The 16345-nt window shown below is 43.9% G+C and overlaps 1 protein-coding gene across 1 annotated transcript in view; it reads left to right on the top strand.

The window, feature by feature from the left end:
- Positions 1-9: 9 nt before the first annotated feature.
- The window catches only part of ADCY5 (adenylate cyclase 5), a gene marked incomplete at its 5' end in the record, with an annotated part of 223594 nt that continues 207258 nt past the window's right edge, over positions 10-16345 (top strand). The window contains one exon of the mRNA XM_009640836.2: positions 10-687. Within this exon, the coding sequence (XP_009639131.2) occupies positions 10-687 (678 nt within the window). The remainder of the gene's footprint in view (positions 688-16345) is intronic.

The raw sequence follows: 16345 nt of genomic DNA on the forward strand, positions 1-16345 counted from the left end.
TTCCCCTGCTCCCCCAACAATGCCAGCCCCCGGCAGATGGGGGAGCAGGGGGAGGTACGGCCCCGGTCTGTGGAGCTGGGGCTGGAGGAGAAACGCATCAAGGCCAAGATTGAGGAGCTGGAGGAGGAGGACGGGGACGAGGGGGACTCCGAGGTGGCCTTCTCCATGGGCAGCTGTTGCAGCAGCCTGCTGCAAATCTTCAGGTCCAAGAAGTTCCAGTCGGAGAAACTGGAGCGCCTCTATCAGCGCTACTTCTTCCGGCTCAACCAGAGCAGCCTCACCATGCTCATGGCTGTGCTGGTGTTGGTCTGTGTGGTCATGCTGATCTTCCATGCTGTGCACGGCCACTGTGAGGTACCCTACGTCGTGGTGCTCTCTCTGGCCATCCTGCTGATGGTGGTGCTGTGCATTGTGTGCAACCGCAACGACTTCCACCAGGACCATATGTGGTTGGCGTGCTACTCTGTCATCCTGGTGATCCTGGCAGTGCAAGTGGTAGGGGTTCTGCTGGTGAGGCCCAGGAGCGCCTCGGAGGGCATCTGGTGGACCGTCTTCTTTATCTACAGCATCTACACGCTGCTGCCGGTGCGGATGAGGGCCGCGGTCATCAGCGGGGTGGTGCTCTCTGCCATCCACCTGGCCGTCTCCCTCAAGATCAACGCGGAGGATAAGTTCCTCCTGAAGCAGGTAGGTGAGCCCTCAGCCGGTTCGGGTGTGCGCTTGGCAGCCCCCACCTGCCCGCCACCTTGAAGGGCGAGGAGAGTGGGGTTGTCTGACTTCCACAGGCCTGCCCGCTGCTGGAAGGCTGACAGGGCTTTCTATCGAACCCCTAGGTTACCTGCCACAAGATGGGATGTACAACGTGGTGGCTTTCCTGTTTTATAGCGGTGGTATTTCCTTGTTGCTGCTTTTCATTAAGGCTGTAAACTTTTAAGAAATGTGCCTTAGTGGTTTCCTGTGACGCTGTTCCAGCGCTGTCAGCCAGCCCTGGTAATGCCCTTCAGTTGTATTTAATGTAAACAGCTCTGTGCTAAGCACACCTGTGGAATGGTATCTGCGCGTGCTGCCGTGTTACTGAGAAATGTGTGGAAAGTCTCGCCGTTTTTATCGGCTAGAGGTTATTCTCGGGTGTCACTCTGGAGTCGGGGTTCGTTGGCAGTGCAGTGCTTGCTTAGGCATCGGACAGTGTGCTCCACGGGAATGTGGAATTAGCTTTTGGTTTAGCAGGAGGCTGTCTGCTCTGAGATGTGCTGGAAATATCTACAGTGAAGAAGCCTGGAGTTCATATACAGCCAGAAGAAAAAGTTTAAAAAAAAAAAAAACAACCCTGTAAATGCAGATTATTATTTAGCTGTGATATCATGTTTAACTGGAGCAGCTCAATTCATGGGAACAATAAGACTATTATTGAATGCATTACAGTGCAATTTTTAATTACCATATCTGTATAAACAATGGCAATACAAGGCGTCACTCTTCTTTTCAAGCGAAGCAAGCAGCCTTGGGGCTCACGTACTTTAAGCTTACCAGACACCTTGGCAATTGGGAGACCACTGACTTAAAACGTCGTAGCTCTGTGGTAATCACCATCCCTCTGATAAGCAGGACTCTGAACAAGGATGAGCCTGTCACAGTCAGCCCTGATGCTTGTAAGTAACTGGCAGTTGTTTATTAAAATCAGGTGTTTGGTAGTTTTACAGCCCTATCACATAGTGAAAAAGAAAGCCTTGCACTTGCAGTGCTTACCTTAAATCTTACTTCTAAGCTGTTTTGAGTTCCACCTATTGCAGTGTCAGGAAAAGGTGCAGGACTTAAATAAAATTTCTGTAGGATGGGGCTGTTGCTGCTCTGCTCTACAAAATAGCCCATGAAATTACTCTTTCTTCCCTCCATTCTCTCACACACCCCCACCCCACCCCCCAATTAAGCATGCTTGGAAAGTTTCTAGCTTTGTTCTTAGTTTGTTACAGATGTTTTTACAAACTGTACATGGCATATTTTTCTTATGCTTGATACAAATGGGGGTTTGTACATTTCCAGCAGAGCATACACTGTAAGCAGGACAGTTGCTGTTTTTCTGCTTGACTTGGAAAAGTTTGCTAATGGCCTCAGCTCTTCCTTGCTGGAGCTCTGGTCCTGCAAAGCCTTGTGTGTGCTCTTAACTTTATAAACCGAGACTTGTCCTGTTGAATTCGGTGTATTTGGAGACTGTATTCTGAAATATGAAGGCAAAGCTTGTCACGATTGTGGCCAGAAGACTTAGCAGTCTGTTACAAGCAGGTTTGAGTTTGGAGGATACTAACAAGTGCATAAAATATTGCTGTGTTGGAAAGTGCTGGTAACTATTTTAATGGAAAGGAGCCTAAATCACAAAGGCCAAATGATTGACTCCCTCAGTGGAGAATTTGGGGTAATGATGGCTCCCTCCCTTTCCAAATGCAGCAGGCTTATTTGTAAGAGGTTGAGCTTGTGTATGAATGTGCACTTGTCGAAGGTAAAAGCATGGGCAGTAGGTGATGGTACAGTATGCACAAATCTCTGCGTTACACAGTTGCTTTTCCTTTCATACTAACGCTGGGTTTTCCTGCAGTTTGGCAATAAACGTTCAGTTAATGAGGAATGTCTTAGTAGTACTCTTACTTCATTTTTGAAGGCAGAGTGTCTCTCCATATTGCGTATTTATTTTTTCCTACTAACATCAAATGCTGGTCTCTATCTTGCTGTGGTCTACGTTGGCGTAGCTCTGGCTGAGTTCAGTGGGGTTGTACAAGGCCAGGAATCAGATTCCTTGCACATTTGCGTATGAACATGAGCTGCTATCTCTGGCTGTCTGATAGAAAAATCTGTTTCTGCCGAGCACGTCGCCTCACAGCTATTAACAGGCCTTCCTCGCTCGGGCTGTATCTCATTGCCATGGAAATCTGTTGTGTTCAGCTCTGCCCCACTGATGCACGCAAGCCCTGTTTTCTCCCTTCAAACTAACAGGGGCAAAGGTAGACGAAGACCAGACAAATTGAGCAAGGGGCCGTTAAGTTGTTTTCAGTGACTTCACGCTGGCAGTCACATCAGCCTGGGTTTTGTGGAGCAGGAGTGGATGTGAATGCATTTGCGGCTATGTGACCATATGGTTCTTTACCCACAGCAGTCACAGAAGAAAGGCTGGGTAGGATGTGTATCCCCTTTCCTCTCTTTTTCTTTGCATTTTTAACCATTATACTTAAATGAGTTGTTCTTTGTGTGGGCTCTTTTCTTTTAATCTTCTCCCAGTTGTTTCCAAGCCAGGAAAAAATCATGCACTCTTGTTATGATCCAGTAACATTCAAAGCTGCGTGACTCTTGTGTGGATTCCTGAGCACTTTTGTGAGGCTCAGGAGCCTGTTAAAAACCTTGCTGCTCCTCTTTCTCAAGAGTGAAATTCTTGGTTGTAGGACCCTTTTGGGAGAAAGGCAGCTTGTTGGATTCCCTTGCTGAGGATGGATGATTTTATTGTCTGAATTACCTTCTAGCGCTACTGGACTTCTCTGTCACCAAACTCTCTGGTCCGAGGCTATGCTAGTGAGGCTTCATGAAAGGGTTAAGGCAGTTCGCTATTTCTGAATTGGTAAGATGCCAGGAGTAAAGGTAGTTGTCATTGTTCAGTCTTAACTGAACTGCTTTTTTAATAATTCTGGGGTTGCTGGTCTTTGAAAGTAGGCTCTGACTTCTGTTTGCTACCTGGAGGAATCTGGGGTCTGTCTTTCAAGAGCACCCTGAGCACCCCTAGCAAAAGCAGTGGGTATACTTGGTGCCTCTGCGATACTGATCGGGTAGGGACAGTGATCTGGGCTTCTTGAACTGATGTTTGATTGGAAGAAAAAAATGCTAATGAATACAAATTATTGCATTATATTCAAAATTATCCAATGCTGAGGGAGGGGAGATAAAGAAATCGTATGTTTGAGAATTTACACACATCCAAAGACTGCTGCTGGAAGCAGAGCACCTTAAATGTATGACACTGCCAACTACAAATCTTGATTTCTTAAAGGTTTTTCTTGTGTACCTGTGATCAATTAATTCTAGAGGGACTGCTTTTGGATTTATTGGGGAGGGGATGACTGCATTTGTCTTCAGGATTACAAATGTGTTTCAATGCACTCAAGTCTGTGTCTTCCTCTCTTTGTATATATAGTGTATCTCTTTTTTAGGCCAGCCTTTTTCCATGTGTTGGTTTTGATGCATGGGTGGGCTCTGAAAACACATTCAACTCCAGGATTCGTGTAAGAAATAGTTCACGTGCAAATGAGACTGTCTAATACTTAACTGAGAAAGAAATATACTATTTATCAATAAAATTGTCTTGCATTCACAACAAAGATGATCCTGAGATTTATTCTATGTTCCGGTAGAAACAAGCTACCTAGCTGACCCACAAACTTGTACAGACGCATGGGAAGAACTTGGAGCGTACAGGTTGCAGATGCTTAACTGAAGTCATGTGAGTAGACCAGCTGCCCTCAGTGCAGATAGTCTTGAGTAAGCACTGGCATTTTTGTAAGACTAGGGGCTAAGGGACAGGGAGTTTCACAACAGAGTTTATTGGGCTCTGAATCAGACTTAAAAAGGGATGGGGATTGTGTGTGGGAGTGGGTGGGGGACCAGGATAAGGGATAAGAATGCCACATACAAACATCAAACCAACCCGTGGACTGTGGTTAGATTTACTCCTTTTTTCCCATCCAAACCTGTTTTATTGTAACTTTCTGAGGTTCCCTGTTCAAGGATACAGTTAAGCCTTTGTAGTTTATTAACTCAGCGTGAGTAGGTGACTGTTAAGGTACCATGAAAACAGAAGACTGGGAACAGATAAATACTTTTTTTTTTTTTTGTCTTATTTCAGTTTCTCTTTCAATGAGGTTACTGAGATGCTCTGATCTCTTTCCTCCTGAAATACTGCTGCAAACCTTCTGCAAAGGATCTCTGATAGCACAGCTCTGAACAGCTGCCCCAGCACATGGCTCTTGTTTATGGCACTCTGATTCAAGGCTCCTGATGTTGAGCTCCTTCTTGCTCGGCCCCTTTCCATACGCCTCCATCATAACAACATTACATTACTACTCCTCATCCTTCACTTCTGAAAACTGTGTACATGCTGGCCTTTCTCCCTGCCAGTCCACATTAATGGTACATAATTGATCTGCAGCTGCATGATGGCGCTCTCAAAAATGTAGCATTTTTTTAACCATTTCTAGGAAGATGCTGGTATGAAAACATGTGCAGTCTCTCTTTTTTTTTTCCTTTCCCTAAATAAACTGTCGCTTCAGCAGAGCTAAAAACAACTTCTTACTTGAGTCTTGTGGATATCTTCTAGCATCTCGTAAAGATGCTTTCTAGATGTAATTTAAATGGCATTCAACTAGAAGCTAGTTACACAGCAGGAGAAATGGTACTGTATGTTCCATTTCAGCCTCAGCGTACTTAAGATATGTAGGTGATGACTGATTTTGAGACTACCAGATTCTCAGAAGTGTGTTACTCAAGTCATTGTATTGCACTTTCATTGTCTTTGAGTGGCCTTTATTCATAAAGACAGAGAGATGAGCTACCTAAAATGCAGATGGATCTGCGTGTCACTTTTTTTATGGTTGTTTGCTGCCTGTTTTACTTTTGTCCACCTGGAAAATAAATTTGAGGAATGTTCATTTAGGATGTGATTTTAAGGCACTTGGCCACATGGGGCCAGATACTGTGCACCTCAAACAGCACTTAATGTCCTGTTCTGCATAAACATTGATATGAGTAGAGCTCTCATACAGTAAGATGTGCTCCAGCACTGCTAACAACTGAAGAATCTGCCTGAGCAGCAGTTTGACGAAAGTCAGTAAAAATTGGTGGTTTGTGGTCTTTTGTTCAGGGAAAAAATGGCAACCCAAAATACTCAGTAACTGTTGCATTGATAGTTGCCTCCCTAGTGTAATTCTGTAACAGAGGTAATTAATTAAATCCCCGAGGTATTGTATATCAATTAGTCCTTAGTAGGAATATTGTCTGTATCTCTCGGGAATGCATGTTTTGCTTGAGGTTTACAATGGTATATCTGTTTTTCTTATCTCCTAAATTACCCTATGATCCTGCCACCTCCTAATCTCCCCCCCTTGCTTTATCATCCTTCCCACCACCCTGCATTAGTTTGATACTTCACTGTAATGTTTAGTGGTATCAGTAACTGTTAGTATAATAGTGTTTGAGTGCTGTGCATCTAATTTCTCTGCATTCCTGGATTCTTAATAGGTTCGTTGTCTCAGTAAACTGACCCATTTGACTCATTTCTCTCAGCCTTGTGGTAGCAATCGCAGTCTTACAGCTGGCTTGGATCTTGGTGAATTGAAGACAAAACGTGGTGGGGATGATTTAGGTGCATTGCTCTGCCAGATGCACTAATTCTAGCAAAAGGCTTGTCTTTCTAGGCGTTTTCATGACACACTTGAAAAGGCAGGGTGTTTAATAAACAGGTTCTGTTTATTTCTGGAGAGGTGAAGATATTTCAGCAAAATGTTGGGATTCATGGAGATGAATGCTGGAACTGGTTGTGCCTTCTTGGAGGCTGAATTGGCTCAGTGCTTCCTAAAGGCCCTTTTGCTCAGAGTTTGCTGTTGCTTGGGCAGTGCTGACGAGGTCTGGGGTGGAAGAGGACTGGGATTCTGCCCAGCTGGAACGTGAACTTTGGGCACCAGACTTCTCCAGATGCATTCAATTTGTGTTTCAGTCACACTCCTCAGTCTTTTAAGAAAATTGGAACAATTGCTAACTTTTTGGCCATTGCAGTTGTTGGAATAGTTATGTTTTTTTGAGAATAGCTGGTTTTGTCTTCATATTTTGGTATTGGATGTTACTTTCATTTTCTAATTGAACTAAAAGAACTTGTCTTCTGTCCTGGTAGAAGATGCAATAAAAAAATCTACAACAGCAGCTGAAACACAGAGAGGTAAAAATTGGAATTATTTTGACAGCAGCTTCCATGTGTGTGGTAAAGTGGTCCACCCTCTAGCTGGTAGTGGCTTCTGAGAACCTGTGCTTTGAAAAGTTCCTGTCTTCATCTTTTTTTTTTTTTTTTTTTTTTTTTTTGCCCCCCCCCCCCCCACCACCCACCAAGAGTGTTATAGACCAAGTTTTCGCTTGCTGAATTTTGCAGCATCTGGATTTATAACTCTTTCATCCTCTTCTGCTCGAGGAGAAGAGTGGGTTTCAGAACTAGTTTGCTCCCATACAGGCATTAATTGGGACGTGCACAAAAATTAAAATAGTTTCTAAATTTTTTTTTTTTTTTTTTTTTTTTTTTTTTCCCCCCCCCCCCCGCCTCCCCCCATGCAGGTGGGTGCAGTTCAGAGAAAATACCTGCTTTTGTTTGGGGAAGTAGAAGACAAGGCTCCAAGTTTTGCTAGCCTTGGGCAAGCTTTATCTTCCTGCCTGCTTTATATTGCAGGATTTGCATGGCACCTTGCACAGGTAATACATACCCAGAAAATGTCGTGCAGAGGGAGCTGGAGTGCACCAGAGTCTCCCCCGAGCCTTCCAGCTGCTACGTGACTTCATGATTTGCTACATGGGGTTTTTTCATGGCCTAGAGGGGTAGGACAGTGACAAGTGTGTGCAAGGAATGTGAAGATTCTGGGAAGTGGGTGGAGTTCCTCTATAACTACTGGGTGACTTTTTTCATTTCCTGCGAGTCCTGTGTTTTGATGTGGGATACACTCGGTGTTAGTTCCTTCCCTCCTTCTGAAGTCTAGCCTAGTGATCTGAACTTGTGATATCTTGCATCCAAGGGATGCTCTTTCTTCTTTTTGTTTTGACATTGATGATACCTTTAAAAAAATTTTTTTTTCTTTACCTGAGATGTATCCTGCTGCTGCCAGAAATTTAATTTGATTCATTATTATGAAGTCCTCGGGCTAGGTAAAAACCTAAGGGGAAATCTGATGTGAATGAAAAAACACAACCCCAAAGATATTAAAAAGGGTAATCTAGTTATGAGGGGGTGTGAGAAACAGACAAGAATTTTAATATTTGTCTCCTGAACTCCAAAATGTTCTCACCTTATCATAGGAATGTTTGAAGTTTCTAGCACTTAGTAAGATCACACATAAAATGTCTGTCAGGCCAAGACAAGAGTCAAAATACTTTTTAGCACCTGCAACTGGACTACGCCCAAGGAAATCTGTACTTGATGTTTTACAATGTTGATAAGTCTTGCCAGCTTCATTGCTGGCAGGTACAGGAATGGCATTGTTGAACAGATCAGCGGTAGAATTTAGCATGAGCTGGTCTTGTTCTGACACTCGGAGAAATGGACTGAACACAACTTAAAGCTCTGCCTTTGGCTTTCAACCTTGCCTTTGCATATTCGGGAAGCCCTTTTCCCATCAGAAGCCTGGTAGTTAGACAAGCTTCTGAACTGCTTCAGCTGGACACAGTCAGTTTGGCACGACAAAGATGATGCATTTGCAAGTGGTAAGAGACCCCGCAGTTTAAGAATTCATGGACAGCGTTGGCAGCACCAACAGTATTGCTTCTAGTGCCAGGCTGGCCTCACTGATGCCGAGTAGGATTTTCGTTACAGCATTCACTATAGAAAGTTTCATTGTATTGTCAGGCTCTGTTCTGCAAATAAAATACCTTATGTACTTTTTTCTTCATATTTATAAGTCACTAATGCAACTGTGATGCATCCTTCCTGTCTTATGCAGACATCAAGAACAAAAATCATGTTTGTGTGTTTAAGATGTTATCTGGACTGTCTGTAGTAGTAGCATCAAGCAAATCCAGAGTGCAGTGCATGGTCATCATTTGTGGCTTCTACTTTGTAGCAGCAGAAATACCAGAAGAGAAGTGTATTTCAAAGCATCCTCAGTCCTGCCCTGATTTTGGTTTTTAATTCCTCTAGCTAGACTGCTGCTTCTACAGTTCGAGTGATGAGCTTTCAGATGAAATATTAAACTTCCTCTTCTTTTCATGAAAAGTTTTACACATCTATGCAACACCCGTAAAAAATTTTTACTGTGAATTGGGCCTTTGTGGTACTGCCGTGCTTGGCTATCATCTTCCCTTTTCCTGGGAAACTTTGCTCTTGGGAGGTTGAGTTGGGGATTAAAGCTACTCTACAAATTTAAAATACACATTCCACTGGTATCAGAGTGCATCTTTGCAGGCAGTAAACAAAGGACTGTGCTGATGCAACAGGGGGAGGAATATAAATGAAGAAAGGTTTGTGTTTTTTTATTTTTCCCACAGACATTAGAAATTGATCTCTCAAAGCAGCAGCTTATGCAAACTGTGTATTCCTTAAATGTGTTTGCAGCTTGTATAAGACATTCTGTCTCACTTCATAGTCACAAGAAAAGGCTATGACATTGCTTGCGAGAATCTGTCATAAAACGTTGCTAATGCAGACTGTTCCCTGGCTGTATTTTCCCCTCCAGGAAAAGCCATGGCTCCTTCCCTTTATTCCCTGTTCTAGACTAAATGCTACAGGCATGGATCTCTGTGTCCCTCAGACTCAAAACTGAATTCTTAGAGCTAGTGATGTGGTAAGAGACCACTCAAATCAGTATTTCTAAAAACAGTAGTTTGCTGGTCAGCCCACAGATGACAGAACTACTCAGACATGCTTGGTGAGTGATGAACTCTTTCTGTTTGCTGGGAGCACCCAAGAGCAGCTTTGTGTGTATTCCTGCTTAATGCATGGGTATTTATGCACGGAACTGCACGAACGGGTGGACCAGGGGATATATCATTAATGAAGATGTTTCCAGCTGAATGGGATTTCTTTTTTTCGGGCAGGTGGTTACTAGTAATCTCATAGAGGAAAGGAAGAAATGCTCTGTGATGCTAGGAAAGGAGGATACTCTGCACTGTGGTGGGAGACTGTGTAATTAAAATGTCAGTCTCACTCATGCTGAAAGCTGACTGTAGTCTTTAAAACCGTTAAACGTGAAGTAAGTTACTAGTGTGGGAACTGCTATTGTGTGGTGAACTCTCTGGATCTTTTGGCCAGGAAGGACCACAGAGCCTGTTGTAATGCTACTCGCTGAACAATTTGTCTCTTAGACTTAATGATTTCTTCTCTTCAGATGGTAAGGAAGGAAAAAAAAATTTGAAATGCTGAGTTGCACAGTATTTGTCAGTTGAAAAAGCAATATGCAGTGATCTCTGAACTGAAGGTGAGCTGAACCAGTACTTTTTTTCTTCTCCCCTCTTAGTAAGATAAGATTATAACACCATGTGATGGAACATATTGGGGGTATTTTCCTGCTCAGGGTGGCGGCATCTACTTAAAACATAACACAGATGGTCGTGTTAGTTTGTGAAGGGGCTCTGACATCATGCCCAGATTTCATACTGGGTAATTGTGTTCTTGCCTTCTTAATTGATGTTGAGTATATTCTTTTTCTTTGCTCCGTTTTTATTCTGGATAGCAGTACACCACCAAATAGCTGCTGTGCATATGTGGATTTTATTATCATATCTGAGAAATTTGCAAGGCTGTTGACAAGCCAGAAAAATGAGGGAATAGAGCTCAGGCTTGTAGCTTCTTGGTTGTGTTGGTGCACTGGAGCAAGTGTGTGTCTTGTGCGTGTGTCCCCGGTATGACAGATGCACAGATAACTTTTGAAAGCTATAAAACCAGAGATGGTTGAAGGATACTTCCAGAGGTCAGCTAGCCATCCCACTTCACCGAGACAAGACCAAGTCAGACTAAACCGTTTGTGGCAGGTTCTAATTGCAGATCCACCTGAAAAAACCCCTCCTTTGTATATGTGCTCTTTGGGGTCACAAAGCGCTTTCTTGTTTGTTTTGTTGGGTTTTTCTAAGCAAATAAGCAAGCACAGCCCTGGGTAGGAGCAGATAGTGAAGAGATATCCATGACTAGAGCTTTCCAGGTGCTCCTAGCTGAAACTAGCTCTTAGTTTCCTTGTTTCACCTATCTTTAGTTCCCACCCCACCCAAGCCTGCACTTCTCTATTTGTCACAAACAGTACATTTGTATGACATCTGGGGCACAGCTGGGTCTCATTCCTGAACGAGGCCTTTTTGAAAGCACGGCAGCACAAGCAGTAAGCTTGAAGGTTAAGTGTCCTTTCACAGGTGACTTCCCTTTCAGTGCCTAGTCCTGCTCAGCTGTTAGGATCGGTGTATCTAGTTACCTTGTTAGCACTCCAGGACTGCTCTGGGGGCTCTTAAAAGTGGTCAAAATGACTGTGAACAAACACTTAAGGAAGTATTTCTGTCTCTCATTAGAGAAAGTTAGGAGCCTGCATTTATTTTTTTGTTTTCCTTCTTCCCTAATGTAATCAGTATCTGGCTATAATCATGACATTAAAGGTTTGTCCAAGTAATGGTGTCTAGGAAAGGTAAACCCGTGTGGATTAGTTAAACCACAATATAGAGCCCACTATATAGAGACAATAGTCCACTGCTGAAATCACCTTACTCTTCTATTTTGGATGCAAATGGACCTAGTTAATTTAATTCACTTCCAGAGGGAATGCAAACTAAATAAAGTAATGCTTGTTAAGAGGAATGTTCATACAAGTTTAAATAATTTTCTTCAATTTATTCTGATGAACTTTTCTGAACAGACTAATCTTTACTATAATATCTCCAGGGTAAGACTGTAGCTTGTGTAAGTCAGGAGTACTTTATATTATTAACATAGTACATTGCTCATATATGCTATTTTCTGTCAGAAGAGATAGTGTCACCCTCTGTGCTATGTGCTGACCCCCTTGGCAAGGGCTGGGGCCAGTTGTGATAGGGACAGAGTCAAGAGAGGAGCTTATCTGTCACGTTTAGCCAGCCCTTGGCCCCATTACCAAAGCTGCTTCTTGGGAGCCTGGTCACGAGTGTCTCCTCGATATGACGGCTTCTGTGCTAGGGACTGCTGCGGCTGCTCACAACTCGTCCTGCGCAGAAAAATGATCTGCTTTCAGAGCTCCTGGCCTCTTGCTTGGGGCTGAGAGTAAACCTTTTCATTGCCAATTCCTTAGCAGCTGAGACTGTGAAAATAAGCTGTAATAAGATGTAGGGCTTGGATCCCAGGCTGTTAAACGCTGAAGTGGCAGGTGATGCTCTCCTGTGTCTTTCCTGGGAGAAGCTCCTTTGGTTTCCATCAGCTCTTCTTTGCTTAAGCTGTTTGCAATACTGCATGCGCTATCCAGCCAGTGCCTTGCCGCAATGTGAGCTTGTCCGCTGCATGTAAAGCTTCATGGGGAGAGATGCTGACAGCTCCCTGCCTGCCAAACCTCCTGATGATTATGAGAGAAATACTGTGCTCCGTTCAAATGGGTGGCATTGTAACATTGACTTGCTGGTGGAAACTTAGCGTTTGTGTCGGGGCAGGGTGGGAGAAAGTGTTGATTTTCTTTCAGTAAAGAAGAAAAAAACCTGAAAGGTGCCTTCTGTACAAACAGTGGCCTTAGGCAGGGCTGTAGTTTCCTGGGCCAAGTTAAACAACTTTTGAATCTTGATGGCCAGGATACCTGCTTCTCCTTCTGCTATTCCCTGTCCCAGCCAGATCTAAGGGGAATCTTACCTCTGTTCAATCCATACCCTAAATCCTTGTTGCCTTGTCTAGTTTTTATTTAGAACCATAAGGAATGAGTTGGTATCTAAATGTGTTCTGCTTATCGCCAAAAATACCTTTTTCCTTCTGGCTGCTTGCAAAGTGCCTTTAAGTCCCCTCGGGGCTTTTCTGTATGAAGGGACAGCTGGTGTAGAACAATAGTGCCTGATTTACACTGATCAATCCTCACATTACTGAAAGGCATCTGTCTTGTACCAGCCACCCTGCAGTGCGCATTTTTCGAAGAGATGCTGGTGGAAGATGTATCTGCAGAGTTGTCTGTCTCTCTCCCCAGCCTGACTCCTCAGTAGGTCCTGGGAAAAAAAAAAACCTTGAGAAGAAATACTGTAAAAAAAACTTAGTCATGAGAGGTGCATTTTCCTCTTCTACACTCATGTGGTAATGGATCAGAGGCTCTGGTTTTCCCGAGTTTTGGTTCTGTGTGCTTTAGCAGCAGTACCTGACAAAGAGATGGTCAAACTCAGTAACTGAAATGTTTTTTGCTCCCAGGCTGATTTCAGCCCAACTCAACCAAAGTTAGTTTAGTCCATTTATTTTATTACATGCACCTGAGCTGGCAGATCAGAGGGGTGGGTGTCATCTAGTGAGAAAACCCTGTCAAGGAGCTAGGAGCAAGCACAGATGCAGCTGAAGGATGTTAAGGACAACATCCTGATGGGGACATATGCTGCTTTTAGACTTTGCTGGAGGGAAGGGCATAAAGCCCTGTTTCCAGGAAACCCTTAACATGCCAAGAAAGAGGATGGCCAAGCATGGTCTTTCCACCTGCTGCAGCCCACTCTTCCCCTCCTGTTTCCTTGCTTTCACCTCAGTGATGTGAACAGCCGCAGGAGAAAGCCCCAGGCAGGGCAGCTCTGTGTTCCTGCTGCTGGCGCTTATTTTCCTGGTGCATTTTACCTATGCAGGTAGCTAGGATGAGCCCTGGCAGCCATCAGCTTTCACTGACAGCAATCAGATGGTGTTGCTTACTGACAAAAGGAGAGACAGTTGCATAAGGTACTTGTAGCTGCAGAGTGGATCTCCATTGCCCTGTGCTCCAAAGTGACAGCAGAGAACCAATTGTTTCAGTGGCTGTTACCTCCTCTTACCTTGGTAAGAAGCTCCAAACTTTGTTAATGTCTTGAATGTCTCTGTGATCTGGTTGAAAGTTTTCTCTTTGGTCTCTAAATAAACTGCAATGGATAACTTTATTTAAAAAGGACACTGACCCAATTCCCTCCATTTTGCTTTGGTATGACTGGAGTGTGTGGTGAGAGCATGATCCAACAAGCATTACTTTGGAAGCCTCACCTACTGCATGGCATTCAAGTAGTGCCTGCTGCCTTGCACTTCATGTGAGGGCAATTAGTGCACGTGCATGGCAATTAGTGCTTCAAATGAAGTCAACATGGGTGTATTCTGCCTCTTTAATGGCTTGCTTTCCTCTTCTGCCAAAAGAGCAACCAAGCAGTCTCAAAGGAACCTGCTGCCTTCTGATATTTAATTTGCTTCAGGCTTACCTTGGCGTTCTGCCTCTTTCTTCTGCTGCCCAGCCTGGCCCACCCGCCTGTTCCTGCTACCAGCACTGCAGAGGAAATGATACCTATTTCTGGCAAATCAGGCCATGACTTGCCCAGTGTGCTGCAGTTGGGCCTCGCAGACCTCCAGCACCACCTCTCCCTGACGTGCTTTGTCACTCTCAATTGCTGACCTCATTTCAGCAGAACATTGGGCTGGTTTCTGATGAACTGCACTGCAAGTGGCATCGCCTGGCAAAGGAATGTGCTGGTGGGACATTGCAGAGCAATTCTCCTGTTATCCATCTTTTTAGTTTAAGTATCACAGCAATGGGGGCCTTAAAATATCTGTGATATCCAGTGTTTATTTGTGACCAACGGTGACTCTCTGGAGTGTGTATATGCTGGAGTAGAGATGGTGTGCATATAAACGTCATATATATGGAGGTACATGATGTATTCTTAACCAGAATATTAACTGTTCCAAAAGATTTTTAAAATTATTCTGGATAGGAAAGGTCTGACAAAACAAACTTACAGTTGAATACTCAATGAATATAGGAAAAGTAAGGGGTTAAAATACTAGAAGAGAACTTGTAAGTCACTGACAGTAAGAGGAGGGTATGGAAGTGTAGGTGGGGCATGTTAATTTGGTCGTGAAGTTTTGGTGCAGGCCTCCTTGTATGGCTTTCCTTATTGCAGCAGAGCACCTCGCACCATGGACCACCCGTCTAGGTTTGTTTTTTGAATGCCTGACAAGTAAGATCTTCACAGTGTTTCCTGATAAGTCTCTTAATAGGAAGCTGGTAGTTTATTAAATATGTTTTTGAAGTGGAAGCTGTTTTTTTCATGGGGCAGGATTGCTCCAGACAGGAGTATAGAGTAACCAGCGTTACTCTGAGTGGTTGCTGTAGGCAGGAAGAAAAAGTTAAGCATTAGTTCCTGAAAAAGAAAAACTGCCTTAGAGAACCCCTCCACTGAACATGATACACTGGGTTAATGGTGTTACTTTGGGAGCCTTTTTCTTATGCACCACTGATTATTGAGACGGTTCAAATGTGGGCCAGTTTTTCTTTCAAGTAGGGTTTGCACAGAGCAACAAGCAAGCTGGTGCTTCCTAGATAATGCATGCCAAGCACTGTTTTGCTGAGGAAATGGGGAGGGTTTTACTTAGCTAGCATTAATACTCAAGTGTTTCCTAACTTTCTTGTGCTGAGGTTCTACATTGTTTGTTACGCTGCTAATTTTGTAACAGAAGTGTGCATCAAGCCATGATTTTTGTGTCAGCAGGACCACTGGCTTGCATGACTTAAGAGGTGGATGGAGTTCACAAAAAGTGTGTGAGCCCCATCACTGTGGCTGCCTTCAAAGCCATCTCCAAAATTCATGAAAAGCAGCTGCCACAGAAGTGCTTGGTGACTCTTGGAAGGAGCGGGGACAGGAAGACAGAAACTGTGTCTGGACAGGACTGTATATCCCTGCTCTTGAAGTAATGAACATATGGAACAGACCATGGTTAAGGAAGTCTTGGGAGGGTGGAATATTAACCATGGTGAAAACAATCCTGGAGGAGCACATGCGTCCGTGCTGGCACTTTGCACATGTGTCGTCATGGAATTTCCAAAGAAGGCCCTAAACAAAACAGCTTTATGGAAGAACAAAACAGCATTGTCAGTGGTGGCCGGGGAAGCTGCGCCGGCACCTCTTTCCATAACTGTGCTCTGAACTGGTTCTTGTTCACAGCGTTTCTGTGGCTGTTGCATGCACAGCTGTATGTTAGCATCTGCCTTAAAGGGGTTTATGAAGCTGTGGTGTAGAAAACGGTGGCTGGGTTTTGTTTGAACTTAGCTACTTTTTCTAAAACCAATATTATTTTTTTTTTTTTCAGACCAGAATAACTTGTCCTAAGGGAAAAGCATATGGAACAGTGAGATTTTTTTCAAACAGCTGTGTTCATGCACGTTCCATTGCTTTGGGTCTGGGAGACTGTATTCTAGCTCTCTGCAGTGATTGTGTGTCTGATCCAATGTTTTGTGCGTTTGATCAGCCCCTTGAGCTGGCAGAATCCCTCTCCATGCCGAGGTGTTTGGGGAGCTTGATGAGGATGGTGATCTGATCCTCCTGGATGAGCATGAGCAGAGTGTGTCTGTCTTAATCATCGTAGGGACGTGGTGCCAGAGGAAAGTGGGTTTTGGTGTGTCATGCAGCATCCCATCCTTGTCACAGTAAA

The sequence above is a fragment of the Egretta garzetta genome, unplaced genomic scaffold (assembly GCF_000687185.1).
Source record: "Egretta garzetta isolate BGI_Z169 unplaced genomic scaffold, ASM68718v1 scaffold326, whole genome shotgun sequence".
Classification (NCBI taxonomy): Eukaryota; Metazoa; Chordata; class Aves; order Pelecaniformes; family Ardeidae; genus Egretta; species Egretta garzetta.